The 15814-nt window shown below is 46.3% G+C and overlaps 1 protein-coding gene across 2 annotated transcripts in view; it reads right to left on the reverse strand.

The window, feature by feature from the left end:
- LOC122945970 (poly [ADP-ribose] polymerase tankyrase-1) overlaps nucleotides 1-15814 on the reverse strand; it is a 261810-nt gene that overhangs the window by 206369 nt on the left and 39627 nt on the right. For both annotated transcript variants that reach the window (XM_044305225.1, XM_044305216.1), the window contains exon 3: nucleotides 2542-2637. In XM_044305225.1, the coding sequence (XP_044161160.1) occupies nucleotides 2542-2637 (96 nt within the window). The remainder of the gene's footprint in view (nucleotides 1-2541; nucleotides 2638-15814) is intronic.

A 15814-nucleotide genomic window follows, 5' to 3' on the forward strand; every position in this document is an offset into this window, starting at 1 on the left:
AGTAAAACAGATAAATAAACGGGAGGTGGAATGGATATACAAAACGTTACAACCAAGAGGCCTTAATGCCGAATTTGATTTAAAACCTTGTCTTACCTGAAGCGATGAAGTGTTCTCGGTTGATCTAGGACCTGTGAGTGTGGTGTTGTATCGAGCTAGGACCTTCTAAGGTTTTGGAATTGAATTGGCTGGACAACATCATGTGATATGGGGGAGTTGCCGTTTTTATGAATGGAGGAGGGCGGGCTAAGGTTAATTTGATGTGTGACTGGCCAGGAGATATCATGTGATGTGGGGGAGTTGCCGTCTCTATGAATGGAGGAGGGTGGGTTAAGGATAATGTGGTCTGTGATTGGTTAGGAGACTTATTAGAGTAAAGAGGGAGTAGGATGATTGAAACTGATAGCAAAGGAGTAGTCATAGATCGCTACAGGAGGTTATATACCGATGTATGATAGATCTATTTGAAATGTCCCTGTTTTATGTATTTGCTATTTTATGTATTTTACAGTGTTTTATTGGACATGTATTTGTGTGATTTAATGTCTTGATTATTTAAATGTTTAATTGATTGGATCATGTGTGAGTGGGTAGGCGGGTGCAAACCAACCTGACCCGTTATAAGACCGCCCTGGAGTGGGTGGGATGAATACCCCTGACGAAGCAGGACTGAGCGAAACCCGGGTCGGGTGATTGATCCACTGATCCATTGTATACTGCCTGTATATACTTGTACATTGTGAGTATAATAAAACCATTTTTTACTCCAATCTGTATGACGTACTGTACTGTACTTCACTAATGGATGCAATTTTGGTGTTCCATAGAAGCTTGGAAAGGAGAGGAGAGGCTTTGACTGGCCTGTTTGCTTCCCCATGTCCGTGATTATCTTGCTGGCTTCGATTGTGGATCTCCTGTGACTTCTGAGGCAGCGCGGTCCAATCAAAAGAAACGCTTTCACCTGTGTGAACGGTACCCACTTCACCATTGGGACCTGCGACGCCACTAAGCAACGTACCTTTTTGAGGCTTATTTATTATTTATAAAAGGGCAACACCATAGTCTATCATTATAAAAATTGTTAAGACAAAGTGTTGCGCGTGTAGCCTAGCATTAAAGGGGCAGGGGGCTGTGGAGGTCACTGTTAAGGGGGCAGGCCGCTGTGGAGGTCATTGTTAAGGGAGGAGAGTACTGTGAGGTCACTGTTAAGGGAGCGGGGTACTGTGAAACTCACTGTTAAAAGGGGTAGGCTGTTGTGAAGGTCAAAGTTAAGGGGATGGGCTGCTGTGGAGGTCCCAATTTAAAGTGGCAGGACAACGTTGGGGGGGGGGGGGGTCAGTGTTAAGGGGTGGGGGACTGTGGAGTTCACTGTTAAATGGGTGGGGTGCTGTAGAGGTCACTGTTATGGGGGATACTGTCGATCTATTTTAACGACACACACACACACAAACGTTAAATGAAATGGATGAAATACACCCGTGCAAAGCTGGGTCCTTCTGCTAGTACTCATAAAAAATGTGTATTCCAACACAAAAGGACACTGCAGAACGACTGCATCCTATATTTGGAAAGTTAGGGCTCTGGCTGGCAAAGTACGGGTCACCTGACTAGCACAAAACGGAGACAGAACCTGGTTTGTGTGGAGCAGCTGCACGTCGGAGGTATATTGTACAGTCTGGCTTCTCTGTACTTATTTAGTGTTATAAGACTCTTCGCCGACAGTCTAGAAAATGACTAAAGATTTGCATGTGAATGCCACGATCTCTGGATATAAATGAACGTCGCGGCTCTACTATCCAATTGCTTTGAAAGATCCGTTTAGGACGAGCTGTGAACGCACCTTTCAGCGGCCCGGTGCAGCCATAAAATATGCACTGCTAAGGAGAAGTTTTTCTAGCCTGCCACATTTAGCACCGTAGGTGGCAGCAGAATTGCTGCCATTTATCACAGCCAATAGCAGCAAGAAGCATATGAACCACCGACATCCTGCACAATCAGATGCAGAATGTGACTAGATGGGGAAAATACATTAGTCTTCTCCCTCAGGCCAGGCAGCGTATCATCAACGCTTTGCTCACTTTCTAATATGCTTTTGATATCCTTGGTGACAAATTGCTCAGGGTGGGAAAAAAGGACTCTGCTCCAGAAGAACTGGAGCTGGACAGCACGGGGCACGCATATAGACAAGCGACATAATAGCACAATAACTGAGAAGCCAAAGCGCTCCTCTACATCTTATGTTCTTAAATATGGGGATGTGGAGACAAAGGTAGAAGAGAACACCGTCATAACCAAAGGCAGAAAACACATGGGGGGGGGGGTAAAAGATGCCAAACACAGATCAGGAATACAGCTCAGTATAAATGGATTACTGACAAGTCCCCTTACTGAACTTCAGATAAAAATGGCCCCATACACTAATTAGAAACCCTGATAAATTAGAGGATTTTAGACATATCACATAAAAATCATGGAAAGAATAGAAGTACAGTATAAAAGCGTGGAGTATTACAAATCGGATATCAGGAAGGCGTTTCTTACCGGTAAGCACAGCTTTCGCTGAAGGATCAGCCAGGTCCAGGGCTGATTTGCCATCGGTGTTCCGGATGCTGGGATCAGCGCCGTGTTGCAGCAGTACTGTACAGGGAAAACAGAAACAGCGTCTGATCTCTGGGAAGCACAGGTTACTCACAGCAGAGACTTTCATCGGCATACTGCTACAGTGCATATTCATTTCCCTCCTTTTCTTTGTCGATTTATTAGCGAACCATGGCAGAGACTCAAATGAGAAGATAAAAAACAACAAGTTGACTAGTCAAGGTATGCGAGCGCCACGTGATCCTGCCTAGCAGCCAGAAATCTGGGTATCCAGCCATACAGAGTTTCTCCCATCCCTCCCCCTCCTGTAACGGAGAAGCAGCAAGCACCCGGGCTCATGCTGACACGCAAGATGCATCTGATGCTGCTCCATCAGACACCGCTCATTGATGGCAGTACGGTCTCTGCCTTGCAAATAAACCCCCCCAAAGAGCATGGCACTTCCTTATACAGCAAAGATTTACCAGGAATGGCACATGCCCTCTTCTATCAAATGGTCTTCCTGGATTGGAGGCTGTTGATGTCTTTACAAGAATTTTGCAGAACTCAATCTTGTATGATAGCTGCAATTGATCTTTTAATACCAAAGAAAGAAAAAAAGTATGGATGTATAGAGATACACGAAGAGAGAGAGAGACAGAGACAGACAGACAGAGACAGAGACAGAGAGAGAGAGAGACAGAGAGAGAGAGAGACAGAGAGAGAGAGAGACAGAGAGAGAGAGAGAGAGACAGAGAGAGAGAGAGACAGAGAGAGAGAGAGAGACAGAGAGAGAGAGAGACAGAGAGAGAGAGACAGAGAGAGAGACAGAGAGAGAGACAGAGAGAGAGACAGAGAGAGAGACAGAGAGAGAGACAGAGAGAGAGACAGAGACAGAGAGAGAGACAGAGAGAGACAGAGAGAGAGACAGAGACAGAGAGACGAGAGACAGAGAGAGAGAGACAGAGACGAGAGAGAGAGAGAGACCAGAGACAGAGACACGAGAGAGAGAGAGACACGAGAGAGAGAGAGACACGAGAGAGAGAGAGAGACGAGAGACACGAGAGAGAGAGAGACACGAGAGAGAGAGAGACACGAGAGAGAGAGAGACACGAGAGAGAGAGAGACACGAGAGAGAGAGAGAGACGAGAGACACGAGAGAGAGACACGAGAGAGAGACACGAGAGAGAGACACGAGAGAGAGACACGAGAGAGAGACACGAGAGAGAGACACGAGAGAGAGACACGAGAGAGAGACACGAGAGAGAGACACGAGAGAGAGACACGAGAGAGAGACACGAGAGAGAGACACGAGAGAGAGACACGAGAGAGAGACACGAGAGAGAGAGAGACAGAGAGAGAGAGAGAGAGAGAGAGAGACAGACACGCAAGAGACACGGCTGCAACAGTGCCATGGTGTGCACAGAACGTCACAGCTGCAGCCAGGAAGAGGACATCAGTAGTGCAGGATAGGAGTACAGTGATGAGTGATAAATATCACATTTACAGCTGGTTCCCAATTTTTTTTTATTTTTTTATTTTTATTTGGACAACCCCTTAAAGCTGCAGATGATAGGAGCAGAACAATTACAATAGCTGTATCAGCGTGGATTTGATTTAAATCAAAATGATTTAAATCACAATTTAAATCATAGTTTTCTACATAAAGACTAATTCTTGCTGGTATAACAATATGCAAGTAGATGAAGATTTTTAGAATAACAATTTTTCATATTAGTTTGATTCTGCATTCATAGGTTTGTAGAAGTTAGGATTAAGGTCTTTTTCTCAACTCTGTTCATGTTATTTTGCTGTGAAGAAAAGGCATGTGATCTCTGCTGAGTCAAATTCAGTTTTGAGAACTGCAAAAGTAAACCAAGCATCTTGTAGGCAGAGAAACTGCCCAATATTCTTACAAAAACCTCTGGAAGAGCATGACATTGTGAATGGATTAATGGAATTTATTTACCCCCAAAATTACACATATAGAAACATAGAATGTGTCGGCAGATAAGAACCATTTGGCCCATCTAGTCTGCCCAATATACTGAATACTATGAATAGCCCCTGGCCCTATCTTATATGAAGGATGGCCTTATGCCTATCCCATGCATGCTTAAACTCCTCCACTGTATTTGAAGCTACCACTTCTGCAGGAAGGCTATTCCATGCATCCACTACTCTCTCAGTAAAGTAATACTTCCTGATATTACTTTTAAACCTTTGCCCCTCTAATTTAAAATTATGTCCTCTAGTTTTTCTTCTTTTAAATATTCTCTCCTCTTTTACCTTGTTGATTCCCTTTATGTATTTAAAAGTTTCTATCATATCCCCTCTGTCTCGTCTTTCTTCTAATCTAAGCTCTACATGTTAAGGTCCTTTAATCTTTCCTGGTAAGTTTTATCCTGCAATCCATGTACCAGTTTAGTAGCTCTTCTCTGAACTCTCTCCAAAGTATCAATATCCTTCTGGAGATATGGTCTCCAGTACTGCACACAATACTCCAAATGAGGTCTCACTAGTGCTCTGTAGAGCGGCATGAGCACCTCCCTCTTTCTACTGGTAATGCCTCTCCCTATACACCCAAGCATCCTGCTAGCATTTCCTGCTGCTCTGTGACATTGTCTGCCTACCTTTAAGTCTTCTGAAATAATGATCCCTAAATCCCTTTCCTCAGATACTGAGGTTAGGACTGTATCACTGATTTTATATTCTGCTCTTGGGTTTTTACGCCCCAGGTGCATTATCTTGCACTTATCAACATTAAATTTTAGTTGCCAGATGTTTGACCATTCCTCTAGTTTTCCTAAGTCCTTGTCCATTTGGTGTATCCCTCCAGGAACATCAACCCTGTTACAAATCTTTGTGTCATCAGCAAAAAGACATACATAAAAAAACAGTTTTTATTCCATTCACTATGCGCTAAAAATTACAAGATTACCTCATTCTGCAGGTCAGTATCATTACGGAGATACCACATTTAGGCTCCTTTCACACGGGCGAGTATTCCGTGCGGGTGCAATGCGTGATGTGAACGCATTGCGCCTCGACTGAATCCGGACCCATTCATTTCAATGGGGCTGTTCAGATGAGCGATGTTTTTCACGCATCACTTGTGCGTTGTGTGAAGATCGCAGCATGTTCTATATTCTGCGTTTTTCACGCAACGCAGGCCCCATAGAAATGGATGGGGCTGTGTGAAAATCGCAAGCATCCGCAAGCAAGTGCGGATGCAGTGCGATTTTCACGCATGGTTGCTAAGGAGACGAGGGATGTATGACCCAGGAACCCATTTACTTTATTATTTTCCATTATAATATGGTTATGATGGAAAATAATAGCATTCTTTAATACAGAATGCTAAGTATAATGTCAATTGAGGGTTAAAAAAATAAAATAAAAACATAACTCACCTCATCCATGTGATCGCGCAGCCGGCATAGTCTTTTTTCTTCTTCTTTCCGAACCTGCAAAAGGCCCTTCGCTGACTTCATTGCGCTCACCACGTGGTGAGTGCGGTAATGTCAGCACAGGTCCTGCTGAATGAAGCTAAAAGGACCTTTCTATCTTCATTCAGCAGGACCTGCGCTGACGTCACCGCGCTCACCACGTGGTGTGCGGCGAAGGTCCTTTTGCAGGTCCTGAAGGAAGAAGAGGATCCCGGCTGTGCGATCACGTGGATGAGGGGAGTTATGTATTTTTTTTTAACCCTCAGTTCACATTATACTTAGTATTTTGCATTAGGCTACTTTCACACTAGCGTTTTTCTTTTCCGGCGCAGAATTCCGTCCTAGGGGCTCAAATCCGGAAAAGAACTGATCAGTTCTCTGAATGTAGAAAAAAAAATCCGTTCAGGATGCATCAGGATGTCTTCAGTTCAGTGTTTTTGACGGATCAGGCTTTTCAGAAAACCGTAGCATGTTGTATTTTTACCTCCGGACAAAAATTCGGAACACTTTGACTGAACGCCGGATCTGGCCTTTTTCCCCATTGACTTACATTAACGCCGGATTCGGCGCCGTGTGTTCCGTCAAAACAGATCCGTGGTTTTCATGTTGAACCCGAAAAATGTGAAAAAAATGTTTAAGTCCATAAATTGCGGATCCGTTTTTTCCAATGCATTTTTTCATTGTGATCAAAATCCTGATCAGGATTCAAATGTAAATCAGTTTGAACACGTTTTTCCGGATCCGGTGGGCATTAGTTTCCATAGAGATTTATTAATGCTGGATCCGGATTTCCGGTCTGCGCATGCGCCGGGCTTTTGATCTTTGAAAAAATGGAAATACCAGATCAGTTATTCCGGATGATACCAGACTGATCCGGTATACCAGGAAAAAAAAAAGCTATCCGTTTGTACACGGCTTGCCGAATCCTAACACTAGTTAAACCTCCGGACCGCCTAACGCACGGATGCGTCCGGAAGGTGGTTGATTAATTCCTCCTGGACGCATCCGTGTGTCATCTCGCGAGACGCGAGATTTCGGTCAGAGCCGGCCCACGCATGCGCATCGCGGGCCGGCAAAAGTTAAAGGAGTATTTCGTCAGCAACCTGCCAGCCAATGATCGTCGCTGGCAGGTTGCTGATTTTTAAAAAATTCAATCAGAAGCCATAAAACAGATCATATTAGTAAATATGATCTGTTATATGGCTGCCCTGCTCCTCTGCTGGTCCTTTTCGTCGGTTGGATCCAGCAGAGGAGCAGGCTTCACATTGAGTACACCAAACACCACACACTAGCCCCAGATCACCCCCTGCACCCCAATTAACCCTTTGATCACCCCTTTGATCGCCCTGTCAATCACTAGTGAAAGGAAAAAAGTGATCAGTGTAAACTGTCACTTTTTTATTTCACTGGTATTGACTGTTAGGTTTTAGGATAGTTTAGGCCCCTTGGTTAGGTAGTTTAGGGATCGGTTAGCGCCCAGCCCACCGCACCGCAGTCCCTTATTCGCTGATTAGCGTATCGCTAATCAGCATTTGTACTTTTATAGTATCTGGAAGTGATCAAAACTGATCACGGTCAGATCTATAATAGTATTAGTGTCACTTTAGTTCGCCCTCCACCCAAAACGCAGTGTTTGCCCGATCAGGCCTGATCGGTCGCCCACACGTGCGTTCACCCACGCCCGCCCCACCGCAGTGACAAAATATTATTTTTTTTTGATCACTGGACATTCACTTTACACGCGCTGCGGCGATAAAAAAAAAATCTGTTTTGATATTTTTTTTTATCAACCGCAGCGGCCTCCGGTACTTCGCTAGCCTCCCATTTGTAAGACAGGCTTGCTTTTTTTCTTGGGTAGTGTCAGGGAATACCCCTAAATTTAGTTGCCCAAATGTCAAACAGGGGGTATTCTTCTGAAGAGGCCTACAGGCTTCTGACCCAGTCGGATGAGCAATGGGAACCCTCATCTGATGAATCTAGCGGGTCAGAATATGAACCTGTAGAAAGCAGTGGCTCTCTGACCCAAAGTTCGGACGAGGAGGCTGAGGTCCCTGAAAGCAACAGGCGTACCCGGCCCCGTGTCGCTAGACCGCAGGTTGCACAGGATCCGCTTCAAGAGCAGCAGAGTGTGGCTGGTGATGTCGGATTACGTGGTGAGGCATACACCAGCAGCGCAGCCCTTCCTGGACCTAGTACCCAGTCTGGGACTTGGTGTCACCCTTATTCGGCAAGGGGTACCATCTTTATGTGGACAATTTCTACACAAGTGTGGCCCTCTTTAGGCATTTGTTTCTAGAACAGATTGGCGCCTGTGGCACCGCGCGAACTAGTCGCGCGGGCTTCCCCCAACGGCTCGTTACCACCCGTCTTGCAAGGGGGGAGAGGGCTGCCTTGTGTAACGAAGAACTGCTTGCGGTGAAATGGAGAGACAAGCGTGACGTTTACATGCTCTCCTCCATTCACGCAGACACGACAATCCAAATTGAGCGAGCAACCCGTGTCATTGAAAAGCCCCTCTCAGTCCACGACTATAAACTTCACATGGGAGGGGTGGACTTCAATGACCAGATGTTGTCTCCGTATTTAGTTTCCCGCAAAACCAGACACTGGTATAAGAAGGTGTCAGTATATTTGATTCAATTGGCTCTGTATAATAGTTTTGTTCTCTACAGTAAGGCTGGGAGAACAGGATCCTTCCTCAAATTTCAGGAAGAGATCATCGAGAACCTCCTGTACCCAGGAGGTTCCGTGGCCCCATCCACCAGTGTAGTTAGCCGTCTACACGAGCGACATTTCCCCAATGTCGTTGCCGGTACCTCAACCCAACCGTCACCCCGAAAAAGTTGTTGTGTCTGTAGCAGGAGTGGAATAAGGAGTGACACCCGCTATTTCTGTCCTGACCACCCTGCCCTATGCTTAGGGGAGTGTTTCCGGAAGTACCACACACAGGTACACCCAGCATAGGGATCACATCTCACCAGGACAGGCACACAGGGCTATTAGGGCCCATTCACATACAGCTGCTGCAAACCTCTCCTTTCACCTGGGACAAAGTGCATAACGCACTTCGCCACATCTTTGGGCGATTTGCGCTTTGCACATTGACCCATGGGGTAGGAGAGGTTTATTCTATAAAGGTTAAAAAAAAAAAAAAAAAAAACACCAGTAAGCAAAAAGGTTAAAGTTTATATGTTCTGTTCCAAAGTTAAGAAAATTATTGCGTTGCGGCCTGGTTTTTTTTTACCTTCCAGGTGGACCAGCCGATCGACTAGCTGCAGCACTGATGTGCATTCTGACAGAAGCATTGTGCTGCTGTCAGATTACACGCAGGTCGGTGTATGCGGCGCTGCAAGACGAGATTTCTACTCTGCAGTAAAAGATACGTTTGCCAAGGCATACGAGCTGAGGAGGAGGCGGCGTTCCTATGCTTTGGCAAACACTTTGTATATAAAAATAAATAAAAAAATCCCGGCAATGATTTATTCATCCACATCGATTGATGTGAATGGAGAAATCTGGTTTGCCAGGGCATACGAGCTAAGTGGGTATGGATGTTGGGCGGAGCTCCTATGTCCTGGCAGACGCCTTTCACCTCCTTTTTTTTTGGGGCAGAGATTTTTTCATCCACATTGATCGATGCGAATGAAGAAATCTGTGCCGTTCATTTTTTTCTTTCAGCCCAGAGGCTGATCGGAAAAAAAAAATCTCATTACCTGTATGCTCAATATAAGGAGAATAGCAGAAACTCCTAATGCTGGGCATACATGTAATGATTGCGGAGACCCTCAAATGCCAGGGCAGTACAAACACCCCACAAATGACCCCATTTTGGAAAGAAGACACCCTAAGGTATTCGCTGAGGGGCATATTGAGTCCATGAAAGATTAAAATTTTTGTCACAAGTTAGCGGAAAGTGAGACTTTGTGAGAAAAAAAACTTATGCCCAAATTTTTTTTTTCTATGAACTCGCCAGGCCCCTCATTGAATACCTTGGGGTGTCTTTTTTCCAAAGTGGGGTCACATGTGGGGTATTTATGCTGCCCTGGCTTTTTAGGGGCCCTAAAGCGTGAGAAGAAGTCTGGGATCCAAATGTCTAAAAATGCCCTCCTAAAAGGAATTTGGGCACCTTTGCGCATCTAGGCTGCAAAAAAGTGTCACATATGTGGTATCGCCGTACTCATGAGAAGTTGGGGAATGTGTTTTGGGGTGTCATTTTACATATACCCATGCTGGGTGAGAGAAATATCTTGGTCAAATGCCAACTTTGTATAAAAAAATTGGAAAAGTTGTCTTTTGCCAAGATATTTCTCTCACCCAGCATGGGTATATGTAAAATGACACCCCAAAACACATTCCCCAACTTCTCCTGAGTACGGCGATACCAGATGTGTGACACTTTTTTGCAGCCTAGGTGGGCAAAGGGACCCACATTCCAAAGTGCACCTTTCGGATTTCACCGGTCTACAGATTTTGATTGCAAACTTCTTCTTACACATCTGGGCCCCTAAAATGCCAAAGCAGTATAACTACCCCACAAGTGACCCCATTTTGGAAAGAAGACACCCCAAGGTATTTTGTGATGGGCATAGTGAGTTCATGGAAGTTTTTATTTTTTGTCCCAAGTTAGTGGAATATGAGACTTTGTAAGAAAAATAAAATAAAAAGTTCTATGAACTCACTATGCCCATCAGCGAATACCTTAGGGCAGGCATGTCCAAACTGCGGCCCTCCAGCTGTTGCAAAACTACAACTCCCAGCATGCCTGGATAGCTTACAGCTATTATGGCATGCTGGGAGTTGTAGTTTTGCAACAGCTGGAGGGCCGCAGTTTGGACATGCCTGCCTTAGGGTGTCTACTTTCCGAAATGGGGTCATTTGTGGGGGTTTTCTACTGTCTGGGCATTGTAGAACCTCAGGAAACATGACAGGTGCTCAGAAAATCAGAGCTGCTTCAAAAAGCGGAAATTCACATTTTTGTACCATAGTTTGTAAACGCTATAACTTTTACCCAAACCATTTTTTTTTTTGCCCAAACATTTTTTTTATTTTTTATCAAAGACATGTAGAACAATAAATTTAGCGACAAATTTATATATGATGTCGTTTTTTTGCAAAATTTTACAGCTGAAAGTGAAAAATGTCATTTTTTTGCAAAAAAAAACGTTAAATTTCGATTAATAACAAAAAAAGTAAAAATGTCAGCAGCAATGAAATACCACCAAATGAAAGCTCTATTAGTGAGAAGAAAAGGAGGTAAAATTCATTTGGGTGGTAAGTTGCATGACCGAGCAATAAACGGTGAAAGTAGTGTAGTGCAGAAGTGTGGCCTGGTCATTAAGGGGGTTTCAGCTAGCGGGGTTGAAGTGGTTAAAGGGGTTCTACAGTTTGTTTTAACTGATGATCTATCCTCTGGATAGATCATCAGCTTCTGATCGGCAGGGGTCCGACACCCGGGACCCCCGCCGATCAGCTGTTTGAGAAGGCAGTGGCACTCCAGCAGCGCCGCAGCCTTCTAACTGTTTACCGCTGGCCCAGTGATGTCACGACTAGTATCACTGGCCAGGGCGGGGATAAGCTCCGTTCACTTGAATGGAGCCTAGCCCCGCCCATGCTAGTTGATACTAGTCATGACCTCACTGGGTCAGCGGTAAACAGTAAGAAGCGCCGCTGCCTTCTCAAACGGATGATTGGCGGGGGTCACGGGTGTCGGACCCCCGCCGATCAGATGCTGCTGATCTATCCAGAGGATAGATCACCAGTTAAAACAAACTGTAGAACCCCTTTAAAAGTACCGTTTTTTATTTTTATTTTATTTGGGGGGGAATAGCAAGTTATGCTTTTTTTTTTTTTTACTACGATATTCACCGCAAAAGGAAAAATATTTTAATAGTGAAGACATTTTAGAAAACCACAATGCCAATTTTGGTTTGTTTTTTATTATTTAGTTTTATATAGAAAATTGAGAAGGGGGTGATTAGAATTTTAAATACCCTCGTGCTTTTTTTTTTGGTGCGCAACAATTGGCAACTAGGGATGAGCAAACCAGATCGGGTTCGTACCGAATTTTGGGGTGTCCGTGACACGGACCCCAACCCGAACATTTTCATAAAAGTCCGGGTTCGGTGTTCGTCGCTTTTTGAAAGGCTGCAAAGCAGCCAATCAACAGGCGTCATACTACTTGCCCCAAGAGGCCGTCACAGCCATGCCTACTATTGGCATGGCTGTGATTGGCCAGTGCAGCATGTGACCCAGCCTCTATTTAAGCTGGAGTCACGTAGCGCCGCACGTCACTCTGCTCTGATCAGTGTAGGGAGAGGTTGCAGCTGCGACTGTTAGGGCGAGATTAGGCAGTGATTAACTCCTCAAAAACACTTAAGTCAGTGATCGATCTACAGCTGTGGATCATTGAACTGCTGCTATTCAATTGCTCACCGTTTTTAGGCTGCCCAGAGTGTTTTTCAGTCACTTTTTTCTGGGGTGATCGGCGGACATTTTTGTGGTGCGCCAGCACAAGCTGCCACCAAGTCCATTTAACCATCAATAGTGTGGTTATTTTTTTGCTATATCCTACATCAGGGGCAAGCTGCCACCAAGTCCATTTAACCATCAATAGTGTGGTTATTATTTTGCTATATCCTACATCAGGGGCTTGGCTGTGCTTGCTATTTTATTGAGGGGTGAAATACAATTGCCAAAATAGCAGTACTAAAATCTGGTGTTTCAGCTGTGGCCAGCCTATTTCAGCTGTGGCCAGCAGACAGTAATACTGTCTGCTGTCTGGCAAAGGATATATTTTTGTTCTGGGTTGAAATACAATTCCCAACTTAGCAATTCCCTAAATTAGTGGTTTCTGCTCTATCAGGGCTACTTTAAATCTATTCATTAAAAGGGTATATTAGATTCAAGGTGCTGATAGGGTCATCCACAATAATTTCACACGCTACCGTGCATTTCCAAGTCTAATGCTGTCCGTAAACGTAACCTGTCATCCAGCGCCTAAATACTAGGCCTACAATTTATATTCAGCTAAATCTGTCGTTACTGCTGTGCCTGTATTAGTGCAATACGGTACCTAAATAGAGAGCCAGATAGTGTTAGGTTTCTTTAAAAAAAAAAGGCCTGAATTTGAATTCAATACATTGGGCCAAATAATATTTTTGTTATTGTGGTGAACGGTAACAATGAGGAAAACATCTAGTAAGGGACGCGGACATGGTCGTGGTGGTGTTAGTGGACCCTCTGGTGCTGGGAGAGAACGTGGCCGTTCTGCCACAGCCACACGTCCTAGTGTACCAACTACCTCAGGTCCCAGTAGCAGCCAGAATTTACAGCGATATTTGGTGGGGCTCAATGCCGTTCTAAGGATAGTAAGGCCTGAGCAGGTACAGGCATTAGTCAATTGGGTGGCCGACAGTGGATCCAGCACGTTCACATTATCTCCCACCCAGTCATCTGCAGAAAGCGCACAGATGGCGCCTGAAAACCAAGCCCATCAATCTGTCACATCACCCCCATGCATACCAGGGAAACTGTATGAGCCTCAAGTTATGCAGCAGTCTCTTATGCTGTTTGAAGACTTCGCTAGCAGGGTTTCCCAAGGGCATCCACCTAGCCCTTCCCCAGCGGTGGAAGACATAGAATGCACTGACGCGCAACCACTTATGTTTCCTGATGATGAGGACATGGGAATACCACCTCCGCACGTCTCTGATGATGACGAAACACAGGTGCCAACTGCTGCTTCTTTCTGCAGTGTGCAGACTGAACAGGAGGTCAGGGATCAAGACTGGGTGGAAGACGATGAGGTCCTAGACCCCACATGGAATGAAGGTCGTGCCACTGACTTTCACAGTTCGGAGGAAGAGGCAGTGGTGAGACTGAGCCAACAGCGTAGCAAAAGAGGGAGCAGTGGGCAAAAGCAGAACACCCGCCACCAAGAGACTCCGCCTGCTACTGACCGCCGCCATCTGGGACCGAGCACCCCAAAGGCAGCTTCAAGGAGTTCCATAGCATGGCACGTCTTCAAACAATGTGCTGACAACAAGACCCGAGTGGTTTGCACGCTGTGCCATCAGAGCCTGAAGCGAGGCATTAACGTTCTGAACCTTAGCACAACCTGCATGACCAGGCACCTGCATGCAAAGCATGAACTGCAGTGGAGTAAACACCTTAAAAACAAGGAAGTCACTCAGGCTCCCCCTACTACTTCTTCTGCTGCTGCTGCCACCGCCGTCTCGGCCTCTTCTGCTGCTGCCGCCTCGGCCTCTGGAGGAACGTTGGCACCTGCCGCCCAGCAAACAAGGGATGTACCACCAACACCACCACCACCTCCGTCACCAAGCATTTCAACCATGTCACACGGCAGCGTTGAGCTCTCCATCTCACAAACATTTGAGAGAAAGCGTAAATTCCCACCTAGCCACCCTCGATCCCTGGCCCTGAATGCCAGCATTTCTAAACTACTGGCCTATGAAATGCTGTCATTTAGGCTGGTGGACACAGACAGCTTCAAACAGCTCATGTCGCTTGCTGTCCCACAGTATGTTGTTCCCAGCCGGCACTACTTCTCCAAGAGAGCCGTGCCTTTCCTGCACAACCAAGTATCCGATAAAATCAAGCGTGCACTGCGCAACGCCATCTGTGGCAAGGTCCACCTAACCACAGATACGTGGACCAGTAAGCACGGCCAGGGACGCTATATCTCCCTAACTGCACACTGGGTAAATGTAGTGACGGCTGGGCCCCAGGCAGAGAGCTGTTTGGCGCACGTCCTTCCGCCACCAAGGATCGCAGGGCAACATTCTTTGCCTCCTCCTACTCTGCTTCCTCCTCCTCCTCTTCTTCCACCTGCTCATCCAGTCAGCCACACACCTTCACCACCAACTTCAGCACAGCCTGGGGTAAACGTCAGCAGGCCATTCTGAAACTCATATGTTTGGGGGACAGGCCCCACACCGCACAGGAGTTGTGGCGGGGTATAGAACAACAGACCGACGAGTGGTTGCTGCCGGTGAGCCTCAAGCCCGGCCTGGTGGTGTGCGATAATGGGCGAAATCTCGTTGCAGCTCTGGGACTAACCGGTTTGACGCACATCCCTTGCCTGGTGCATGTACTGAATTTGGTGGTGCAGAAGTTAATTCACAACTACCCCGACATGTCAGAGCTGCTGCATAAAGTGCGGGCCGTCTGTTCGCGCTTCCGGTGTTCACATTCTGCTGCTGCTTGCCTGTCTGCGCTACAGCGTAACTTCGGCCTTCCCGCTCACCGCCTCATATGAGACGTGCCCACCAGGTGGAACTCCACCTTGCACATGCTGGACAGACTGTGCGAGCAGCAGCAGGCCATAGTGGAGTTTCAGCTGCAGCACGCACGGGTCAGTCGCACTGCGAAACAGCACCACTTCACCACCAATGACTGGGCCTCCATGCGAGACATGTGTGCCCTGTTGCTCTGTTTCGAGTACTCCACCAACATGGCCAGTGGCGATGACGCAGTTATCAGCGTTACAATACCACTTCTATGTCTCCTTGAGAAAACACTTAGGGCGATGATGGAAGAGGAGGTGGCCCAGGAGGAGGAGGAGGAAGAGGGGTCATTTTTAGCACTTTCAGGCCAGTCTCTTCGAAGTGACTCAGAGGGAGGTTTTTTGCAACAGCAGAGGCCAGGTACAAATGTGGCCAGCCAGGGCCCACTACTGGAGGATGAGGAGGAGGTGGATGAGGATGAAGCATGGTCACAGCGGGGTGGCACCCAACGCAGCTCGGGCCCATCACTGGTGCGTGGCTGGG

The sequence above is a fragment of the Bufo gargarizans genome, chromosome 1 (assembly GCF_014858855.1).
Source record: "Bufo gargarizans isolate SCDJY-AF-19 chromosome 1, ASM1485885v1, whole genome shotgun sequence".
In the NCBI taxonomy this organism is placed as follows: domain Eukaryota; kingdom Metazoa; phylum Chordata; class Amphibia; order Anura; family Bufonidae; genus Bufo; species Bufo gargarizans.